At 57.8% G+C, this 22,442-nt stretch overlaps 7 protein-coding genes across 7 annotated transcripts; all 7 read left to right on the top strand.

The window, feature by feature from the left end:
* Positions 1-1,819: 1,819 nt before the first annotated feature.
* Positions 1,820-3,799, top strand: LMXM_21_0710 (putative ATP-binding cassette sub-family E; the record flags this gene model as incomplete). The annotated part of the gene is made up of 1 exon (XM_003875261.1): positions 1,820-3,799. The coding sequence occupies one exon, from the start codon at positions 1,820-1,822 to the stop codon at positions 3,797-3,799; it is 1,980 nt and encodes a 659-aa protein (XP_003875310.1).
* Positions 3,800-5,459: 1,660 nt separating this feature from the next.
* On the top strand, positions 5,460-7,325 carry LMXM_21_0700 (putative dual specificity protein phosphatase; the record flags this gene model as incomplete). The annotated part of the gene is made up of 1 exon (XM_003875260.1): positions 5,460-7,325. The coding sequence occupies one exon, from the start codon at positions 5,460-5,462 to the stop codon at positions 7,323-7,325; it is 1,866 nt and encodes a 621-aa protein (XP_003875309.1).
* Positions 7,326-11,217: 3,892 nt separating this feature from the next.
* On the top strand, positions 11,218-11,664 carry LMXM_21_0690 (conserved hypothetical protein; the record flags this gene model as incomplete). The annotated part of the gene is made up of 1 exon (XM_003875259.1): positions 11,218-11,664. The coding sequence occupies one exon, from the start codon at positions 11,218-11,220 to the stop codon at positions 11,662-11,664; it is 447 nt and encodes a 148-aa protein (XP_003875308.1).
* Positions 11,665-12,531: 867 nt separating this feature from the next.
* LMXM_21_0680 (putative histone deacetylase) lies at positions 12,532-13,899 on the top strand (the record flags this gene model as incomplete). Its single annotated transcript, XM_003875258.1, has 1 exon — positions 12,532-13,899. The coding sequence occupies one exon, from the start codon at positions 12,532-12,534 to the stop codon at positions 13,897-13,899; it is 1,368 nt and encodes a 455-aa protein (XP_003875307.1).
* Positions 13,900-14,974: 1,075 nt separating this feature from the next.
* On the top strand, positions 14,975-15,985 carry LMXM_21_0670 (metallo-beta-lactamase family-like protein; the record flags this gene model as incomplete). The annotated part of the gene is made up of 1 exon (XM_003875257.1): positions 14,975-15,985. The coding sequence occupies one exon, from the start codon at positions 14,975-14,977 to the stop codon at positions 15,983-15,985; it is 1,011 nt and encodes a 336-aa protein (XP_003875306.1).
* Positions 15,986-17,338: 1,353 nt separating this feature from the next.
* LMXM_21_0660 (putative nucleotide-binding protein) lies at positions 17,339-18,322 on the top strand (the record flags this gene model as incomplete). The annotated part of the gene is made up of 1 exon (XM_003875256.1): positions 17,339-18,322. The coding sequence occupies one exon, from the start codon at positions 17,339-17,341 to the stop codon at positions 18,320-18,322; it is 984 nt and encodes a 327-aa protein (XP_003875305.1).
* A 1,498-nt stretch (positions 18,323-19,820) lies between these two features.
* Positions 19,821-21,740, top strand: LMXM_21_0650 (conserved hypothetical protein; the record flags this gene model as incomplete). Its single annotated transcript, XM_003875255.1, has 1 exon — positions 19,821-21,740. The coding sequence occupies one exon, from the start codon at positions 19,821-19,823 to the stop codon at positions 21,738-21,740; it is 1,920 nt and encodes a 639-aa protein (XP_003875304.1).
* Positions 21,741-22,442: the final 702 nt, after the last annotated feature.

Genomic DNA, 22,442 nt, shown 5'->3' with positions numbered 1-22,442 from the left:
CTCGTTTCTTTCCACTTGCTTTCTCGATTATCTTTCCCTTTGGGATTCAGTGCGTCACCGGCGTCATGGGGGCAAAAGGGGCCGCAAAGGTGCCGGGCCATGTCCACAACTATGCTCTAGGTGTTACACAACAAAGGTGTGGATCTGACAGAGGCTTTCATCTTGGATTCAAGGGGGAGCGGCACTTTCAGTGCTCCTGTGGTTGAAGCGCTACTTCCCTTCGTTGCGTCTGGTCGATCGGATAAGACCTTCGACATCTTTTGGAAGAGGTGCAACGCAGAGAGAAAAGGGCCTACAACGTTCGAAAAATTCTTCGCTTTGGTGGCAAAGTTCTACAGGATGTCTGTTTTTCCTACGGATGAGGTCGAGGAGGACCATGTCAGGGCAGATCTGTGTGCTGGGCTCGCTCCCTTTGACTCCCATGATACCAGCATGGTTGATTCGAGTGTCGGCTTGCTATCATGGAAAAGTGGAGCAAGCTGTCATCCCAGGAGCAGGAGAACCTCCGCCTTTGGCTAGTGCGGGCACGTCATATACCAGAAAGGTCGGGTACACTATAAAGCCCTTGTTATCTTCTTGGTTGCCACTAGCATCGGTATACCGTACTCTAATCGCCTCTGCTTACTGACACACGGTTTGACAACTGTCTCTTCACAGGCGACAACGTATCGTATCATGAAAGGCCGGAGCAGAAAGAGCAACACTTATTACTTTTCCTGCGTGAGAGTGTGACGTCAGTCTCCCTGCTTCGAGGACACTGTCTTGCGACTATCACCGTTTCGGGTTTTAACCTGGAGCCGGTTCTATATCGTTGATGACAGGAGAGGGACACACACACACACCCCTCTCAGCGCGTGGCACCTCAGAGTCCAGTACCCACTTTCTCTGGAGGAAGCCAGGCAGCCTCCTCCCCATCCCCTGGCAAATGCCAGAGCCACTTCTGGTAGTGACGGGGTCAGGTGCCTACGCCGCAGGAGAGGGAGGTCAGAGCGATGGATCGCTGCTGGTGTCGGCGGTGGGGCCCTGGATGACGTTGCATCGGAGTGACCCGCGACAGTGAGCGCTATCTGTGCCATCCCCATGGTGAGCAGGGTGTCACCGTGACGCGGGCGCCTCCCACCCCCGGCCCTCACACACCGCCCACTGGTGTGGGGAGCCTGAGCGCCACCGCGAGGGGGAGACGCACCTGGTGGCGGCCGGCACGGCGAGGGCGCGAGTTGAGGCAGCGGCCGTGCTCTCCGACGGCTGGCTCGGCGCATTGCTGTGGCGGGTGCGTGTGTGTTTGTGTGTGCGTCTACGGCTGCCATCGCGCCACGCGAGGTTGGGCCTGTGACGGAGGAAGGTGTGTGTGGAGGTGTTTGGCCTCGTGTTGTATGGCAGAGAACGGATGCGTTTGAAAAGGAAGAGAAGACTGGGCTCCTATTCCTCTTCGATGGTGTGCCCTGCGGAGTGTTTGCGTGTACATGACGGCTTACAAACGGGATAAATGCATCACACTCCACTGAAGGGGAGGAAAAACGGTTCCCGTGTCCCTGGCAGCTTTTGTGTAGATTGGCCGAAGGAGCACATCAGTTTTTTTTTTGCACATGTTGTGAACACCTGCCAGCTGGGCCGTCTCTTCCCGAGGCTTCTGCTGGTGCCGTCGCGTTACCTGACAATCCTGGAGACACCTCTGTATCTTCCAGCGGCCTTCTAGTTGGGCTTGCCACTGCTGTGAATCAACTTTCATGCACAGCTATGAATCATCTGTTCTGTCTCCCCTCTCCTTGATTTTCCCGTCACCGAAAACGAACAGGAAGGAAGCATACAATCGATTTCGATGCCACCGAAGAAGCAGGCCGAAGAGCAGTCGCGCCTTACCCGTATTGCGGTGGTCAATGCAGACCGCTGCAAGCCACGCAAGTGCAACCTAGAATGCCACAAGTGCTGCCCTGTTGTGCTGCAGGGTAAGCTGTGCATCGAGGTGAGCCACCAAAGCACCATCTCCAAGATTTCCGAGGAACTTTGCATTGGTTGCGCACTGTGCGTGAAGAAGTGCCCCTACGATGCGATTCGTATCATCAACCTCCCCTCTAACCTAGAGAGGGACACTGTGCACCGCTACGGCCCTAACAGCTTCAAGCTACATCGCCTTCCACTGCCTCGTCCCGGACAGGTGCTTGGCCTTGTTGGCGCGAACGGTACAGGCAAATCGACTGCCCTCTCGGTCCTGAAAGGCCGCATTAAGCCGAACCTCGGAAGGTACATGAATGAGCCTGGGTGGGACGAGATTCTCAAGTACTTCCGCGGCTCTGAGCATCAGGCATACTTCCAGCACCTACTAGACGACAAGATGCGCGTTCTTCTGAAGCCGCAGTACGTAGACAAGGTGCCAAAGACCAACAATGGGGTGGTAGAGACTCTTCTTACCAAGGCAGACGAGCGTAGCATGAAGGATTACTTCATGGAAGTTCTTGATCTGAAGAACGTGGCGGATCGTACCTTGGACAAGCTGTCTGGTGGCGAGCTGCAGCGCTTCACCATTGCCGCTCTTTGCGTGCAGAATGCGCAGGTGTACATGTACGATGAGCCCTCTAGCTACCTTGACGTGCGCCAGCGTCTTACCGCCGCCCAGGTCATCCGCTCCATGCTGACCGAGACCAACTACGTGATCGTCGTAGAGCATGACCTGTCCGTGGTGGACTACATGTCTGATTTCGTCTGTGTGCTGTACGGCGTTCCTGGCATCTACGGTGTGGTGACAATGCCCTATGGTGTGCGCGAGGGCATTAACATCTTCCTTGATGGTTTCGTGCCGACGGAGAACCTGCGATTCCGTGAGGAGGGCCTCACATTCCACATCGCAGACGATATTGAAGAGGGTGTCAGCAAGCGCCGCGCTATGAATGAGTACCCAGCCATGAACAAGAACCTAGGGTCCTTCAGCCTGTCCGTAGATGCTGGCACCTTCTCCGACTCTGAGATTGTGGTGCTTCTGGGCGAGAATGGTTGCGGAAAGACCACTTTCATTCGCATGCTCGCCGGTCACGTGAAGCCGGACAACGACGTCGAGGTGCCGAAGCTGTCCATCAGTTACAAGCCCCAGAAGATTGCGCCAAAGTTCCAGGGCACGGTGCGTGACCTTCTCCAGACAAAGATCTACGAAATGTACTGCCATCCACAGTTTCAGACGGATGTTCTGAAGCCGCTCACGATCGAAGAGCTTCTGGACCAGGAAGTCCAGAATCTCTCCGGTGGCCAGCTCCAGCGTGTCGGTCTGTGCATTGCACTGGGTACACCGGCCAACATCTACCTCATCGATGAGCCTAGTGCGTACCTTGACTCCGATCAGCGTATCATCGCCTCTCGCGTGATCAAGCGCTTCATCCTGAACAGCAAGCGCACGGCGTTCATCGTGGAGCACGATTTTATCATGGCCACATACCTGGCCGACAGAGTTATCGTGTACGACGGTACACCCGCCGTGAACTGCACAGCGCGGACGCCGTGCGGCCTCCTTGAAGGCATGAATAGGTTCCTCAAGAGCCTCAACATCACCTTCCGCCGCGACCCCACGAACTTCCGACCTCGCATCAACAAGCTGGACTCCGTCAAGGACCGCGATCAGAAGGCTTCGGGCAACTACTTCTACATGACGGATATGGAGGACCCGAAGGGGAAGAAACCTGCGCAGAAGAACAGAGACGACTCAGACAACGACGACGGAGCTGACGTGAAGGCAGTGCCCAAGAAGCAACAGAACCAGCGCCACGACGGTGACGGGGACGATGGGAAGGGGAAGAAGGCCCACAAGAACTAGGGAGGCCGCTGCTTCCCATTGTGGGTGTGTATGTATAATACACGTCTGCCTTGATAAGCCAGAGAAAAAACGCGATGTGCGTGACGAGGGGGAGGGGACTGCCATGCTTTTTTTTTCGTCGTCGTCGTCGCTTGCTGTCTTTCATTGTTCTGCCTTTCCTCTTACACGTTCTCCGTTGTTTTTTTTTCCATTTTTTTTTGTGGTTGTTGATGCCTTTTTCAGCGTCGGCGGGCCTTTTATTTCTCGGTTTCTCCGCACCTCTCTGTCGTTGTCTTTTTTCACTTTACCGCTCGCATGCTTTTTTTGTTTTTTTTTGTTTCTGTTTCCCCTATTCCTCATCCACGTGCACACCCACCACCACCACCACCCTCCCCTCCCCCTCCCTTGTTGTCCCTTATTTTATGTGGTGGCTCTCTTCGAGGACGAGGAAATCCAGGAAAGGGGTGGTGGTGGTGGTGTGCACGTGATTGAAGAGCAGGAGGCGATATGGAGCAGGCTTGAGGGTGGGTGGAAAAAAACAAACAAACTGCCAAGTGCGGACCCTACGGAGGGACGAGGGGGGACCGTTTAACGCTTGCTGTCCAGCGAGAAAAAAGGAAGGGGTTTAGCGCCTTGCACTTGTGCAGAAGGTAACGCGTGTGGCGAAAGGAGGCCAAACGAGAGGAGAAAAACGAAACGCACGATCCACGAGAGGGGGAGAACAAGGTAACTCCCAGATGTTCTTCGCCACTCTGAATAACGCACAGAGGATGCACGCACACACGCACCAAAGAAGGACCCCTAAACGCAAGTACACAACTTAGTCTATTAACACTAGTGTAACTAAAACCAAAAAAACGAAAACAAAAGAGGGAAGAAAAGGTGAAGGGAGCGCTGCTGTACCTTCTGTGAAACCGACGGAGCAGCGGACGGGTGGTGGTGCTTGCGCACCACCGTAATAATGTCGTGTGCGTCTGTCATGTACTGTTGCTCAGCGAGTCGCTAGAGCGAGATCAGGATCTTGCCGAGTCGAGTGCCTACCACGACGCATCCCCATCAAGATTCCATGTCAACTGCCCTGTTCAACTCAGAGCTTCATCCCAATGGGATCGAGGTTGTCGTCTTTCGCCTCGGTCCCCTGGTGAGCCGCTGTGCAACGTTTTGTCTTTCTGTGTCTATGCATCCAATTCCCTCTGTTGCCTCCGTCCTCCTCTCCTCTTCCGTTGTTTGTCTTTCTCGTGTCTCCGCCATTCTCTACTCTCGCCACAACGTTCGTTGTCGAAGAAAGCAGAAAGCACGCGGGCACAGACACACACAGAGACGCAGACACAAGAAGATCTAGAGCTGGCCTCTGCGACTCCGTACAGGCTGAGTGAGATCGTGGTTACAACTACTGAGTACTTCGTTTTTTTTCTTTCTTTTTTTCCTTTGGTGTCCTTTCCCCTTCCTTTTGTGCGAAGTGCCACCTCTTGCGAGGTGGGCACCCGTTGCGACTCTCTCGCGTGTGTCTGTGTGCGTGTCAGCGCACCTGTTCTTGTTTGCTCCCCTCATCTCTCGCCGTGTTCTTACTTTCGTTTTCTTTTTTATGTTTGGAAGCGTGTGCGAAGCCTTGTCACGTAAAAGGCGAGCGGTAGTTTCATACATTCGGGAGGTCTGATTCAGGAAACGTAGCAGGCGCGAGATGGAGGATTTAGTTGCGGTGCGCATCAAGGACGGCATCTTTGCCGGCAACGCCGGCGCTGCGGCAGACAAGACGCTTTTGATCATGAACAAGATCACTCACATTATTAATTGTGCCGGTGCCGAGGTGGCCGACTTTTTCCTCGGTGAGCCAGGCTTTAGCTACCTCTCCTTCCCCTGGAAGGATGCTGCCGGTTCGGTGTGCACCACCATTCTTTTCGATACAGCCGACGACAATATTCACCGCGCGGTTCAGTTCATCGATGAGGCCCTTGCAGCAGGCGAGTGCGTTCTGGTGCACAGCGTGTACGGCAACTCGCGCAGCCCTGCCCTTATCGCAGCATACATGATTATGAAGTATGGGTGGAAGCTAGAGAGCGCACTCCTGTACTTGAAAATGGCGCACCCCGATTCCGACATCAAGCCCCACTTCCAGCGGCAGCTGCGCCAGTTTGCGAAGCGCCACGACGTGGACCATGATATCTTTGCTCAGGACGTAGACGACAGCCAATTTGGCCTTGACAACGACCAGTGGATGCTCCGCAACACCCTCCTCAACGGATTGCTGTATAAGGATCAGATGGCGAATAACCTTTATCGGCAGTGCGCCGAGAAGGTTGACGTGGGGAATCCCGTGAACGGCAAGCCCACAAAAGGGCGTATTACTTTCGTGGACACCAAGAAGGGCACGGATGCGGACTCTCGGACGACGTGCCCTGTTGTCAACCGCGCAGCATCGTTCCCCGCGGATCCGGCTTCGGCGGAGCCCGGTAGCTTCCTGGGCTTTCGGGGGCACTTGTGTTTGCGCACTGGTCGTCGCTTACCCAGTATTCTGAGCCGGAGCACGTCTCCCTGCTCTCGTCGGTTGGAGTCTGATCCGCGCATGTGCCCCAAGGGGCGCCAGTCTCTCCCGGTAGTTCATAGCGGGACGACAGAAACGAGTACAGGGGTGTTGACCAAAGGTGTGGAGCGGGTCTCAGCACTGCGAGGATCGGGGCCAGCCTCCAGCACGCACAGCTCCTTCTCTCTTCTTGAGGACAAGCCCGCTAAAGGTAGGGACAGAGAAGGGGGCCCCGCACCGCCGCAGCTCCAGCGATCGTCTGCTGAGTCGGCCCGCTCCATCGACTACGCGCGACTGGCGGCGCCGACGCAGCTACGTTCGCCGTTTGCCACGCTCGGGTCTAGCCACAGGTACCGCAACGGGTCCCCGCTGCCGACGCCGAAGGATAAGAAAGGCACCGCGAAGGAAAGCCACACACGGATACAGTCATTGCCTGCCAGTCGTCCTGGCAACACCACCTCGGTGACCTCCATCTCCATCCCGACGTCTGCGTGGGCCAGCAGCTCTTTCGGGCTCAGCAATCCTACGTCTGTACGAGGCACCCCCCGCACAAGTAGCCCCTTGGCCAGCAATAGACCAACTCGTGATGTGGTGGGGCGACCGTCGGCCGCAAGCTATCGCGGGATCGCGCCGTACCGCTCCATCGTTGCCCCTCGCACCGCCACAGAGCCTAGCTACTGTACCCCACGGTCTTCGAATCCGTCACCATCGCGACGGGGCGTCGACCATGGGACAGGCTCGCGAAGTGGCAGCCGGCGCCGCACCATGTCGCCTGTCTATCTGACAGCGAAGCGGTCGCCAAGCGGCGGGAGGACTCAATCAGGCACAGAGGACAAGCCGCGTTCCCGCGCTCGCTCTCCTAAGGCACAGAAGCACCAGGATCCCAACTCTGGCTCGCTGAACAACTCCTTTGCGAGCATCGACAGCAACGGCACGAGTGGTGGTGCGAACGGGGCGAACTCCAAAAACACGGTGACGGTGCGGCGCCAGCCTCCGTCGGTGATTTCATCGAGGAGGCAGGCTTAATATGCACACTCTCGCTACCTGTACTCTTCCATCGAGGCCGAGGTCCCACACGTGCCTATCTCTTTCTCTGCGTGTATGCGCATGGGGGCACATGTATATATACATATATACATGAATTTCTGCACATGCGTCCCTGTCCCTGGCCACGTGTTTTTTTTCTTTTCGTTCTACTCTTTATTTGGTGGTGGTGGTGGTGGTGGTGGTGTGTGTGTGTGTGCTGCGTGACACATCCCCAGGACGGATCGACCTTACAAGGGAGGGAGGGAGAGTGAGATAAAGAAAGAACGAAGGAAAGATGGCGGGACTGACGCGCGAGTCCCCACACCCCCGTCGCCTTGTCTGTTTCTTCCATCGCCGATGTTTTGTGTTGTTTTGTGGCTTTTCGTCTGTTGTTCAGCCGCACTTTTTGTACCACTTTAGAGGTGCTGCTGCGACTGCTGCTGCGGCTGCGTGTCAATGAGGAGAAAGCGAAGCAAAAAAAATAAAAAGGATCTCTCCCTTTTTTTTGTGGTTCCCTTTCCATTCATACGCTCTTGAGCGACGCAGATTTTTATCGATGAAAGCGCATCCATCGGTGCAGCGCCTACCCACCCTCCCCCTCCTACCCCCTGTCACACGCGTGCACACATCATCATTGTATTGGAGTACGACAGAGGACGTGCCGATGATGGCATTCCGTAATCTTACGTGATGTTGTTGTGCGCGCCCACTCGTGTGCGTGTAAGATCGCGGAGCGATGCACTTTTGTGTCTTGTGTGTGGATATGTGCGTGGGGACATGCACCGTGTACTGGGCTGGGGAGGGGAGGGGTGCGTTAGAAGAGAGTGGAGCGCGTCTACTGAGTACACGGGCGAGAGCAGGGAGAGATGGTGAAGGAGCCAGAGGCAGGAGAGGATGGGTGAAACGAGTTGAGATGCTTATTGTGTGCCCGGGACACACCCCTCCAACGCCCTTCGCCGCTTCTCTTTTCATTTTCCTCTATCATCGTATCACGCTCTAAAGTTTTTTTTTCGTCGTGTGATCTGGGTAGCTCTCCCTCCCTCCCTCCCTCCCTTCCTCTCGCTCTCTTTTTCTGTAGCTCGTCGTGGTGTGCGTTGCTGCGTGTAGGGGGACGGGCAGTGGTCTTGTCGGCATGTCGGTGACAGCGCTGGACTCCGCCTTTCGCCACTCTGTTGTCTTTAACATTCGAAGAGAGTGTCTGCTCTATGTGTGCTTCTCCGTCCTTTGCTTCTTCTGCATTCCGTTTCTCTGCCGTGTGTCTACTTTATCAAGTGCTCACATGCCTGTGTGTGTGTTTGTGTGTGTGCTTGTCTTCGTTCTTTCTCCTCTCCTTTCCTTCGCGTACGTCTCGACGTGTCGCACCGAGTGGGACAGATTATGAGGCAGCCGACAAGCCGCAGCTCGAACGGGTCTGCATGTCACTCTCCCCCCTTTCATTTCATGCCTTCCCCCTCTTTGATTGCAGCGAGTGTGTTGAAGCAGTAGACGCGTTGCACAAGGGCCCCCAGCTAGTCCCCTTTCCCTTTTTGTTTTTGGCGTCATGCAGATGGTTGTGTGCAGGAGTCGTGCCTCGCGCTCTACCATGCGCCTCTCACTTGTGATGACCGTACAGGCTGATGACGATGGCGAAGAGGCCGAGTGAAATAACCTGTCTCTTGCTCACGCACCACATTCCAGCGAAAAAGAAAGATGAGAAGTCTGTGTTTCATGCATGCTGGCCACCACCACCGCCGCCACAGCAACATGCATACATACACACGGGCGCACATTGCACAAAATGTGTTTCAAGGCGTACTCTCTCTTTTTCTTGGGCTTTTCGTAGAAGATATATGTATATATATATATATTTTCGTGCGACGTGACGTCACTCGTGTTTGAAGCCGCCCACCCATAGACACCGAGAAATACCCCCACTCACCCACCCAATTCCATCACACACCACCACCACCCAGCTTCCGGTCTCTCTCTTATTATTATTATATGGTGTGGTCCTTGCTTGTAGGCTTAAACTGTTACCGCATCTTTCACAGTCTTTCTCTCTCGCCCTCCGCCACCTTGGCTGGTTGGCTTTAGGACGTTGCTGATTCGATGGCTTCCTTTTGTTCTTGTGCGTGTGTGTAGATTTCATTCATCTCCCCCTGGAGGCCACCGTGACTACACACCACACACACACGCGCGCGTGTGGTGCACGTGCCCCTCACCGGCCTAAGTTGAACAAGGAGAGGGAGAGAAGCGAACGAGGAAAGGGGCAGAAACTTAGAGACATGACGAGTGCGCATGGGTGCGTGGTGAAGTGCGTGTGTATGTGTATGTGTGTGTGTGTGGGGGGGGGGGAGAGCGGTAGCGATGCTGAAGTGACGGTGGGGTTCATGGCGAATGTTGCCACCACCCGGAATATTTTCTCCGCCTTGTCTTTTCTCACTCTTCTTTTGTTTTTCGGCCCCTTTCTGTACATGCAGCGGATACGCACCTCTTCTCCCAGTTAACGCTCTTCGCACATTCCTAACCTCCCACCCCGTCCCCGTCCCCGTCCCCGTCCCCGTCCCCCCTGTCCCTTGTCTCCGCATCTTCTGTACAGTCCTTGTGCTTGTTCTTATCTCCTCCGCGTAAATTTCGTTGTTGTTTTCTCCCCCCTCCCCCTCCATCTGTGTACTTGTCATCTGTCTTTTCGCATTGTTCGCTCTGCGGGGGCGCATATCGCTTTCATTGCCGGGTCCACCCGCTTCGTCTTCGTTGCCTTTTTTAGCTTCGTATTTCTTCCGTGTCCGGTTGGGTTCCTTTGTCTGTTCCGAGTGCGTGTGCGAGTGCGTGTGCGTGTCTGTGCCCCCTCCCCCTCTGTCCTCTATCATATATATTCCCCTCGTGTGTTTTCCTTCGGCGTGCACGACCCCCCTCCCCCCATCTCCCTCGCTCTCTGTGTGTGTGTGGTGGGTCGATGCATGGGCGTTGTACACAAGTGTTTTTTCCTTTTGGTGTTCCTTGTATGTGTCTCGTGGTGTTGGTGTGCCTTCTTCGCACCTTGTCGTTGTCTACTGCATGAGACACGGAGGCGGAAGCCGTGTTTTGATTGCCCAGCGGCTCTCTGTCCGTCTGTCCGTGTGTGTGTGTTGGTTTCTCTCAGAGTGAGGGGGGTTTGTGCTTGGGCCTTTGCTGAAGGTGCTTCCGTGGCTGCTCTGTCCGGGTGCCGGGGTGGTGTATGTGTGCGTATTTGGTTGGCTCTCTTTTGTCCTCCTCCTGAGCAGGAGGCGGGGTGGGGCGGGCGGGGGAAGAAAGAATACCACAAATCAAAAGGTCAAATGATGGAGGCTGGAGGGTGTCATGTGACCCCGTCAACTTGGTCAGCACGCTTTCGTGGGACGTTGGACGCGTGTGCGTGTGTATGTGGTGGATATCGACCCCACAGGGCCCCACTCGTGTCCCCCTTGCGGATTTTGAGTGATACTCCCAGCAAGGAAGTCTGCATTCGACGGACCTACACTCATCCTTCACACGTACACACACCAGTCACCGCCACACCCAATCGTGATGCACCTCTACCGCATACCTCCTCTCTCGTGCCATCGACAACGCCTAGCATCGGCACGCATCCGGAATATATCCGCGACACACGCACACACATATATATATATGGACATGCACATACATACAGGTACACTGCACGCTTTAGAAAACGTTTGTCTCACCCCAACACCCACATCGATTCACACGCCGACGCAGATCTGTGGGGTTATCGTGCGGTCGCTTGAGTGTTTCGGGTGTGTCTTCGATGGTAAACCGGGTCGCTCTGTGAACGCCTCTCTCCACCTTTGCGAGGTGATTCTCGTGTAGAGCAAGCTGGGCAGCCGCTCGGTAGCCCCCCCCCCCCTCTTAACCCGTCTCTTCTTTGGTAGACATGTCCTACAATGTTCGCAAGCTGAAGTACTTTGTGGAAGACTCTGATGGGTGGCTGCGCCGGAACCAGCAGGTGGCAGAGCAGTTTGTGATGGCTGAGGATGATAGGGAGACGAAGGAGATGCTGAGTCTATTGGCACCGCAAGCTCACTTTGCGAGCTTCTGGGGTGTAGTGCGCGGGCTGCCAGCGGCAGTGGCGCTGCAGGCGCAGGAGCGAGAGCATCTGCGCATCACATGGACCTCTGGCCTGCAACCTTTGACATCCCACACATTTGCCCGCAACGGGTATGTGCACGTCCTCGACAGAGAGCGCATGCCATTCATTCCCGTTCTCGGGCCGTGGCTCTCTTCCTTTTTTCAGAGACCGGTGCAAGAGCTGCTGGTGGTGCGGGAAGGCCGCGTGGTGTTGCGTAGTGTGGGTTATGTCTGGGACATCGGCAAGCATTAGCGAGGGGAAAGGGAGATGAAGGGGGGAAGAGAGAGAGTGAGAGTGGGTGCGTATCACACGCCCCGCCAGACAGCGCGCTTCTCCGGTGTTTTCCTTGTGTTTCTCTTGCGGAGGGGTGCCAAAGTGCGTGAGTGACCAACAGCGTGTGTTTGGCCCTCCTCCTCCTATCTCCACCACCCACCCACCCATCCATTCATCCATTCATCCCCCTTTGGCCTTTGGGCGATCTACTCTGCTCTGTCTTTTCAATGGCGTCGCCTTTTGTACGTGGACGGTGTGGCGCCGCGAAGTTTGGCGTGAAGAGAAAAGGACAAAGCAAGTGCACGGAAACCCAACAAAGACTTTTGTGCCCACCTGACCACACGAGTGAGGCGGGCGGGTGGGGGGGGGAGCGGTCTCTGCGCTCCCTCGCCTCACAAACTTTTATGTGTCGTTCCACTGTGGTCACGCGAGGATCCTTTTTTCTATCTTGGGCCGTGGCCTAATGGTGAGACAGCGTAGTTGTCCCCGTGCCTTTAGGCCGTGGTGAGAGACGCATGCTAACGAGAGCGTAACCGCATCTCCATGCGTTCATCTGGGGGAGAGAGCGGGGAAGGGGTGTGCAGCCTGCTTCTCTGTTGATTCCACCATGCGTGCGTGTGAGGGTGGTGCTGCTGCTGTCAATGCTATTTTCTATTGTCTTTCTCCTCTCCACCTTCTCCCTCACTGGGGGCGTGAATCATCAAGTCGGCCGACGAGAGGGAGAGAGGGGCAACATTCCCTTTCCCTCCTCCTCCACTTTCCCTTCTCCTCCCTTTGGGAGAGGGTTGGCGTTCACTTTTCTTTTTTCGCGTCTTAGAGAAGGGTGAATGGGTGGGACGGATCGCCATGGACGCGTTGCACAAGGATGATGCCGAGGCACCGGTTTTGAATACCGAAAGCCGCGGGCGTGTGGCGTTGATCGACACCTCCGGCTACGCCTCCGACATGAATATCTCCGCTTTTGTGCCGCAGCACGCAATGAAGCCGTATCGTGTGCTTGCGGCAATGGACATTGTGCGCAGCCTCAAGATCGATGCTCACTGCCGCACTGTCGTGCCGCCTCTAGTGAAGGTCGAGGAGCTGATGGCATACCATACCGACACCTACCTGGCGAATCTAGGCCTGCACAGCTGCCGCAGCTGGCTGTGGAATGCGGAGACGTCGAAAGTTTTCTTCTCGGGAGACTGTCCTCCGGTCGAGGGGCTGATGGAGCACTCCATCGCTACAGCTAGTGGGACATTGATGGGAGCGGTACTACTCAATAGCGGTCAGGTCGACGTGGCGGTGCACTGGGGTGGTGGAATGCATCACTCAAAGTGCGGTGAGTGCTCCGGGTTCTGCTACGTGAACGACATCGTGCTCGGTATCCTCGAGCTTCTGAAGTGCCATGACCGGGTGCTGTACGTCGACATCGATATGCACCATGGCGACGGCGTGGACGAGGCCTTCTGCACGAGCGATCGCGTCTTTACACTGTCACTGCACAAGTTCGGTGAGAGCTTCTTCCCTGGCACGGGGCACCCGCGTGACGTCGGCTACGGTCGTGGACGCTACTACAGCATGAACCTGGCTGTATGGGACGGCATCACCGACTTCTACTACCTTGGCATATTCAAACATGCGCTGCACTCCATTGTTCGGCGCTACTCACCAGATGCGATCGTGCTCCAGTGCGGCGCCGACTCGCTCGCTGGTGATCGCCTCGGCTTGCTTAACCTGTCGTCCTTCGGTCATGGGCAGTGCGTGCAGGCGGTGCGTGATCTCGGTATCCCAATGGTGGCGCTCGGTGGCGGCGGCTACACGATTCGCAATGTCGCAAAGCTGTGGGCATATGAGACCAGTATCTTGACTGGGCACCCACTGCCGCCGAACACGGTGCTCCCGGTTGCCGAGATGCCGCTGAGCGGGTGGCTCTTTCAGGACTCGCCCCTGCTGATTGTCGCGCAGGACCGCAGCAACCACGTCTTACCGGGGCTTCACTGCCAGCGTGCGTACCAGATGATGATGGAGCAAATTGACCGCCACGTGCCCCACATTCAACCTCATCCACGACTGCAAAAGGCGTCCACCGCAGCCGCAGCAGTGGACAAGCAGGTGGAGGACGGCGCGACAGCCGTCGAAGATTTCAAGCGACAGTTTATCCAGCAAGGAACCACGGCGGGCGGTGGAGGAGGCTGCAGGTCACAGGCCACAGACACTCGGGAAACCGTTTGATTCACCACCACAGGCGTGAATGGACGACGTTGGTAATGAGCGAAGCAGCGCTCAGAGCAGGGATGTCGTATTGTGTGAAGGCACTGACGCAGCGAAATCGGAAAGAAAAAAGGGAAGCGCCTCGCCGCTCACAAGCCCATACAGAATGGCGCAAGCGTTACCGTCGCTGGCAAACCTACCAGGGGTGAGGATTCCCAGAAGGGAGGGGAGGGGAGGGGGGAGGGGCGGTGCAGAAGTATGTTGAGGCAGTGATTAGTCTTTCCTTCTGCTGCCTGCTTGCATGCGCACGCCTGCACCCGACACGCGTACGTTCTTCTTTTTTTTTTCCCGCGTGTCCCTTGGTGCTCTCGCACCACTGAACCCTCAAGCGCAGCACATCCTCTCTCCATCGATGGCGATCTCCACCTTGTCTCTCTCTCTCCCTTTCCTTGTTTTTTTTTTCCGCGTTGGTGCTTGTCATTTTCACATTTGGCAGGGGTAACGACCTACACCTCCACTCACCCGCGCTTACCGCTTTCGTACTCATCCAGCCTTGCCCGGCTTGCTGCCTCTGCCCCCGCCCCCTTCGCTGCGACGCCTTGTTTTTGTGGTTGGCCCGCTTCCGGGTGCTCCTCAGGACGACTTGGTGCGTGGGAACGTGTCTCTTGTTTTTTTTCTGGCCTCACTGTTTTCTCCGTTTTGTGGCCGCGTGTAGGCGTCTGTGAGCCACTCTCCGCTTTTCTTTTCTTGTCTTCCACCCCCTCCCCCTCCTCACGTCATACGTCGCTCCGCCTGACTCTGTGCCTTTGCCTCTCCCCCGCTTCGCTGCCACACATCTCTCCCGCGCACGCCGGCCTCGTGTGCGTTGACTCACGTTGTTGTCCGTCTTCCGCTTGTCATTTGTTCTGCTCCACTCCCCTCTTTTTTCTCTTGTTGTGTGTCTATGTGTGTGTGCGTTACACAGTTGGTATCTACGCCGACTTCCCCCGGTGTCGCGCCTGCCAACGGAAGTGTCGTCCTTCTCTTTCCGCCTTTCCTTTGCCTCTCCCTTCCCCCCTCCACTTCTTCGTAGTCGTCTACCCTCCCTCAGCCAACGATGCACGCTGGAGCTGCCGCCGAGGCCGCCATGCCGGTCATCGCGACACTGTCGAGTCGCGTCGTGCGCATCATGGGGCTGAACCCGGGCTACATGACGTTGCAGGGAAGCAACACGTACCTCGTCGGGACTGGACAGGAGCGGCTGCTGATCGACTCCGGCGAGGGCGTGGAAGGCTACAACGACCTTTTGCAGAAGGCGGTCGACGAGGAATCGACTCGACTCGGCGGGCCCGTTCGCATCTCAAAACTGCTGCTCACCCACTGGCACGGGGACCATATCGGTGGTGTGGCGACGGTGCGTCGCCTCTTTCCACAGGTGCAGTTACTGAAGCAGCCGTCGCAGTACGTCCACACCGAGGTGGATGCCTTGTGCCAAGTCCCACCCGAGGTAGTCAAGGTGGAGGGCGCCACGCTTCAAGTGATTCACACGCCCGGGCACACCGACGATCACCTGTGCGCGTTTTTGCAGGAGGAGCGCGCGCTTTTCACAAGTGACACTGTCCTGGGCACTGGGACGTCTGTGTTTTCCAGTTTCAAGGACTACATGAACTCCTTGCACGTGCTCGCGAAGATGAAGCCAAAACGGCTCTACCCAGCGCATGGCCCTGTCGTCGAGGACGGGACCGCACGCATCGAGGAGATCATCCAGCACCGTAACACGCGCGAGCAGCAGATTCTCCAGGTGCTGTGCGAGCGCACGCACGGAGTCTCCGCCCTGGACAGCGAAAAGGGCCTTACCATTCGCGAGCTGGTTGATATCATCTACACTACTATCCCCGCTGCGCTGAAGACTGCCGCTGGCTCCAACGTCTTCCACCACGTGAAGAAACTGCTGAACGAGGAGAGGCTGGTGGTGCGGTACGCGCCTGCGGATCTCGTTCACTTCCTGAAGGATGCCACAGATTACACCGTCTTCGGAGAGGGGGCGGATACGGATGTGAGGGTGATAGAGCGCATCTTGACAGAGTTTCGCGTGGCGGCTGCGGGGGTCTCTTCCGGGGCTCCATAATCTCACGTCTCTGCAACCGTGTGCGGGTAGATGGGGCACAGGTGAATCTTCCTCTTTCTCCTTTCCCGCACGTACGAGCCGCTGCCGTGCAGGATTTCTGTGAGTAGAGAGGAGCACGGGCAGGTCTCCGCCCACCCAGTCCAGGGTGCATAGTTTCTGCCTCGCTTCACTTTCTTGTGTGGCGTGTCTCTCTTGGTGCCTTTTATCGTTCTGCCCTGTGTCGATGGCACCTTCAACGCCCCCACCTCACTCCCTACTTGATGGGGAGAGGCGTGGAAAACAAAACGCTCGTGCATGTGTCTGTGTGTGTGCGTGCCTGTTGGAGGGAGGAGCAGGAGGAGGGTGAGGGGAGGGAGCGAAGAAAATAGACGTACAGGTGACAGCAGCACTGCAGTGGCACGTTCACGCGTGTGGGGACACATCTTGCCCACAGTCTTGCTCTTGAGCTTCACGTTGGCCGAGTCCATCGTCAGGTGGGGCCTACAACAGGGTGCCCAGAGGACTCCTGGAAACGGGGTGGAGGCGAAGAGTCGCAGCGGCAATGGCGCGGAGGCTCCGCACGGCGAGCAAGGAGGAGAAAAAAGCGTGACCCACAGCTGGACTGAATCCACGTCGTTGCGTGTCTCTGTGGGAACGCTGCCGCAGCGCCCCCCTCCTCGCTGTTGGCGCACCAGTAGCCAAAGAAGAGAGAGAGAGGAAGAACCGCGATGTGGTTTCCTGCTGCCATGCTCACGACTGCGTGGGTGGATGCGTGTGAGGGTCTGGGGCGCTCTTCCTTAGATTTCCCTCAGAGTACGTGCCATGGTGTAGGTGGGGGGGGGGCGGAGACCTGGGTCTTTGCGGCCTCTCTGGCTGCACGCACGTGGGATCTGTGTGTGCGTGTAAAACGCATGTGCCACTTCGCCCCGCCTCCTCCCTCCCTCCCTCCCCGAGGCCACTCTACATATCTACGAATAACACACCTGGATATTTGGGGAAGGGTACGACAAAAGGACGTGCGTGCGGGGTAGGTGGAAGGTGCATCCACCCTCTCTCTCCTCGTGCTCCGTCTCGTGCACATTGGCACGACGTACGCACGTTGGCTTGCACGCAACCACACACCTCAAAGCTTATACGCAGACACCGTTGCACATGTATATATATATGTACATGCGTGTGTGTGTGTGTGGCATTTTCTTGGTTTCCCCCCTCCACCAATTCTTGCTTGCTCCCCTGTCTTCCTCGCCCACTTGCGTGGATCCTCGCCGAATATTACCGGATTCGCAGCTGCGGTCACGCACACACGCACGCACGCACATTTTCTTACGTGATTTTTCTCCCCTTTTTTTTGCGTAGTGGTGGTGGCAGCGACCAATGGAGACGCCGCAGAACGCAAACCCCGAGTGCGTCGGCCCGGAGAGCCCGCAGGCCGGCATTGCGCCCTCGTGCCAGGGATGCCCCAACGCCGCTATCTGCGCATCCGCACCCAAGGGCCCCGACCCTGACATACCCCTGATTCGGGAGCGTCTTGCCGGGGTGAAGCACAAGGTCATGGTCGTCAGCGGCAAAGGCGGCGTGGGGAAGAGCACCATGACGAAGGAGTTGGCCTTCGCTCTCGGAACACGCGGATTGTCCGTCGGGCTGATGGACATGGACATCTGCGGACCGTCGCTCCCTCGCCTGACTGGTGTGCGCGGCGAGGATGCGCATCAGAGCGCTGGCGGTATCGAGCCCGTCCTGGTGGATGAGAACGTGACAATGATGTCGATGCACTACCTCTTGTCGAACAAGAACGAGGCGGTGCTGTTCCGCGGTCCTCGCAAGAACGGCGTCATCAAGATGTTCCTCAAGGACGTGATATGGGGTAATCTTGATGTCCTACTGATTGATACCCCACCGGGTACCTCCGACGAGCACATTACCGTCAACTCGCTGCTGCAGCAGACGACGAACGGGGTAGATGGTGCCGTGCTCATCACGACCCCGCAGCGTGTCGCGGAGGCGGACGTGCGTCGTGAGGTCAACTTCTGCCAGAAGGCGAAGCTGCCCATCCTCGGCCTCGTGGAGAACATGAGCGGGTTTGTGTGCCCCGGGTGCCACAAGGAGTCGCAGATTTTTCCAAAGGAGGAGGGCAGGGAGGGCAGGAGGGAGGGTGCCGGTGTACGGCTTAGCCGCGAGTTTGACGTTCCCCTCTGGGGGGAGGTGCCGCTGGACCCGCTTCTCATGAAGGCCTGCGAAGAAGGCATCTCCTTCTCCGAGTACGTTGAAAAGAGCGGGATGACGAGTAGCACCACGCTGGACGCCCTCTTCACCGTAGCCGACAAGCTGATCGCCTCTCTAGGGATTCAGGTGGAGTGAGGGGCTCCAGATCGCTGAACGAAACCGGTGCTGCGGATTTTCCCTCCCTCTCCCTGCAGTGGGGAGGCGAAAGTGTTGTGCCTTTTCCATTCCTCAAGCACTACTGCTCTACACCCGCACGCACACACATTTTATCAAGCGAAGGCGGTGCACAGCCAAGTGGAGCTACAGGTGCGCGGTGCGCGGTGCGCGGGGGGCTGGAAGCGTCGGTGTGTACGCGCGTGTTTAGGGAGGGAACGCGAGGAAGGGGAGGGGACAAGGGACGAGATGAAGTGCATTCTGCGATGCCTGTGAACAGTGGCACCGGCCTATGTCTGGTGATGATGACACGGCACCGCCCATGTTCTGTGACACCCCATCTTTCTTCTTCCGTGATGGCGGGTGAGGGTGTGGGGGAGGGGGGGCGAGGGACGCACACACACATACACACACCCACGCCTCTCAGTGCGTGGTGGCACCTCAGGGACCAGTACCCTCTCTGTGGGAAAGACAGGCAGCCTCCTCCCCCACCCCCTGCCAAACGCCAGAACCACTTCTGGTAGTGACGGGGTCAGGTGGCTACGCCGCAGGAGAGGGAGGTCAGAGCGATGCATCGCTGCTGGTGTCGGCGGTGGGGCCCTGGATGACGTTGCATCGGAGTGACCCGCGACAGTGAGCACTATCTGTACCATCCCCATGGTGAGCAGGGTGTCACCGTGACGCGGGCGCCTCCCACCCCCGGCCCTCACACACCGCCCACTGGTGTGGGGAGCCTGGGCGCCACCGCGAGGGGGAGACGCACCCGGTGGCGGCCGGCATGGCGAGGGCGCGAGTTGAGGCAGCGGCCGTGCTCTCCGACAGCTGGCTCGGCGCATTGCTGTTGTGTGTGTGTGTGTGCGTCTACGGCTGCCATCGCGCCACGCGAGGTTGGGCCTGTGACAGACCGGGTGTAGAGTGGAGCTCGACGAATGCTGTGCAGCAGAGAAACGGTTATGTGAGGGAAGAAGGGAAAGGCTCTTGTTGTGTCTTCGGATGCGCTGTCCTTGTGCAGGCGTTCAGCGAAGCCGACACAGCAGCAGACACGCTCGCGGTCACGTGGAATGGCCTTCCGCTCTTCCCTGACCAATGCCTACCCGCATGTGGGGCGCATGGGAAGTGATTCCTTCTACTGAGGGACGCACGGAGGATGCGCTTGCATCCATTCGTGGTACTTTCGGTCTCTCTCGATGTGTGTGTGTGTCTTCAGCTGTTCTCCTCTACGCCTCCTCCTCCTCGCTCGACACGCGCGCACACACGTGCGTTTGTGCGATGGCATCGCTGGCGCACTTTGTTTTCCCTTTGCGTTGCGGTTCAGAGACAGAGAGCGGGCGAGCAGCAGCAGCAGCTGCCACGCTTCTCTCCCTCCCTCTCTCCCTCTGTCTGTTTCACAGGAAGGCAACAAAAGGAGAGAAGGAGTGTAGGCAAGGTTTTTCTCATGCTGCGTGTGGGTGGAGGTGGCCATTTGTCGCTGTCATCCAGCATGTCGGCTATCTCATCCTTTGTGCTTGAGTGTGCTCACGCCGGGCGGTGGGTGCGGGGGCTGATGGCCCTGCAGGAACAACACCTGTCTACTACGCCGTCCATACGTGTTGCATGCATTGCGCTCGCCCAGGCTGCGGCGCCGCACTCGTGGGCAACAGCGCTTTGTTTACTCCACCCATCAGACGCGCTTCGACACCCGCAGGGGGTGTGCAAGACGGTGGACACCATCGCCCGCCATTCGGAGCTGCCTATTGATGTTTTTGAGAGCTCGATGGAGGCTTTCCTGCTGTCACTGCAGCAGCTCTCCCAGAGCAGGAGCCACCCAGCGTCAGGCTCGTCTAGGCAGTTGGCATCAGCTGGACCGTGTGAGGGCTTGGAACTGGCGACGTCCAGCATCCCGATCCAGGGGCAAGTGTTTCTAAGTGCGACGCAGTGGTGTGGGTGGGAGACAGCGGCGCGATTGCTCGCCTGCCTGCCGTCACCTCTCCCTCGAGCATGTGTGGAACGGGTGCAGGAGCTGCGCATGCTCCGGCACTGCATCTTACACGACGTCGGACCTTTCTGCTACTGGGGAAGCCGTGCCGCTGTGTCCTCTGTCATCGACGGTGCCGGGGGGCCGCTGCCCGCCTTTCCTCAGGGGACGTCGTTGGCGGAGCAGCTGGAAAGGATGCAGCCGTCTTCTGCGCGGCGCTACTCCGCACGCGATCGGCGTGAACTCTCTTGGCTGCGTGACCAGAAGCGCCAGCGGCTCCTGCAGCGCACGAGGGGGGAGGAAGAGATGCTAACGCGGCAGGCGGTAGAGAATGTAGCTCCACCCGCGCTGAGCGTGTGCGCGGCGTTGCGCGCGGTGTCGAGACTACCCTCCGCTGCGTCTGTCACGGAACCCAATGCACTCTGCCGCCATGTGCTGGCACTGGTACAGTCGCGTCGGTTGACTCCAGATATCGCGTTGCTCTACGGCCGTGCCGCTGGCCTTTGCACCCCACACTCGTGGGAGGTCACCGTGGATGGGCTAAATCGCGCTGAGGTGCGCGATGCGCGGCTACACCGTCAACTGACCATGTGGGTGGTCAGCCGCGGCAGCTGGAAGGCTGCCCTGGAGCGACTTTCGCAGCTTCATCGCGACACCGGCGGTGCTGTGCCGCAGAGAAGTGGCAATAACACCAGCGCCTTACATCGCGGAGACGACGCAGCGGCTTCCTTCGACTGCGTCCAGCGCACTGCCGTGCCGACGTCTTATGTGCTCCGTGCTGTACCGCAAGTGTCGCGGCCGTGGTACCGCTTAGTCTCCTCCCGCTCCTCCACTGCCTCCTTGCTTCGCCAAATCGCCGGCGCCCTTGCTGGCGGCGTGCGCCTGGACGAGGTACAGCTGAGTGAGGCGGGGAAGGAGTGGGCGGCACACGCCCAGTGGGAGGCAGCTCTGGCCTTGTACTACCGCTTTCCGCTACCAGAGTTTCAAAAGTATGCCGCACGCAGCCTCGTGACTGCGCGGCCCGCACTGCCTCCCGTGCCGTCAGTCTCGCACCCTCCCGCGAGCTGTTTGCAGATAGGGTCTGACCCCCTCCCTGGCAGCCCTTCCAAGGACAGCGCTGCGTTTTATGCGCGCACAGTGTTCGAGCTCCTGGTGCCGCGGGATGGTGTCCGCTACGACCGCGCGTCCCCTCCACGCCCTGCACCGCCGCTGGGCACCTTTCCGGCGTGCCTGGTGATCGACGCGGCTGCGGACTGGTCAGAGGCTGTCGCTGTCTTTCGGGCGTGCGTACGCCGTGGCACTCGGTGCAACCCACAGCTTCTCAGCACACTGATGCGCCGCCAGGACTTGCCTCCACAAGAGCTACGTCAGATTCTGAAAAGCTACCCTGCCGCCGTAAACGACGGGGTGCGGCAGCGTGCCAAGGAGGGCTTTGGGGTTGAGTGACGCACTTGCGGTAGGGGTTGCGGCGGCGGCGGCATGTGGCCGCTCAACTTTCCGTGTAGTCTGCCGCCAGCACCCGCACGGCCCCAGATAGGGACAAAACGGTCCGCCGGAAGGTTAGGGGGCTGGGGAAGGAGTACGTGGGAAGAGGACAGCCCGGCACTGCTGCCCTACCAAACCCCGCAGGCCCTTCATGCTTCTCCATGCCATCCCGCCTTTGCTGCTTGTCGTGAGCGGAGGCACCGTTCTCGTCTGTTGTGCGTTTCTGTGCACGACGGTGCGTTGACGTCACAGTGATGGAGTTGGCCATGTGTGTCGCTGGCTCGCTCAAGACGATCATCTCTCCGCAGCACCGCCGCCCGCCTCCGTGAGGTGTGGTGGTGAAGGGCATTGCATGTGGACGGGGTAGAAAGCCAACCGATGGCATTAACAAGAGCACCACACCATCCCTACGCAGACGCCGACACTGACGCGCACACTCACGCGGGTGGCGCATCCGACATCTGTTGGCAGAGTCTGTACATCTGCAGTGGCGACAAGGGTGCTGCGTGGGTCATGTGTTTTTCGTGCCTTGATGCTCATCTACCTACGTGCTCCTCTCCTCCTCGTGATGTCCTTCTCTCCTCCGGCCAACGCACACGCCGCCGACACACACACACACATACACACGCTTTACCTCCTTTGGTGTTTGAGGAAGTGCAACGT

This window comes from Leishmania mexicana, chromosome 21 (assembly GCF_000234665.1).
Source record: "Leishmania mexicana MHOM/GT/2001/U1103 complete genome, chromosome 21".
In the NCBI taxonomy this organism is placed as follows: Eukaryota; Euglenozoa; class Kinetoplastea; order Trypanosomatida; family Trypanosomatidae; genus Leishmania; species Leishmania mexicana.
Note: the sequence above shows the minus strand (reverse complement) of the source record. Positions and strands in the feature narration are given on the sequence as shown.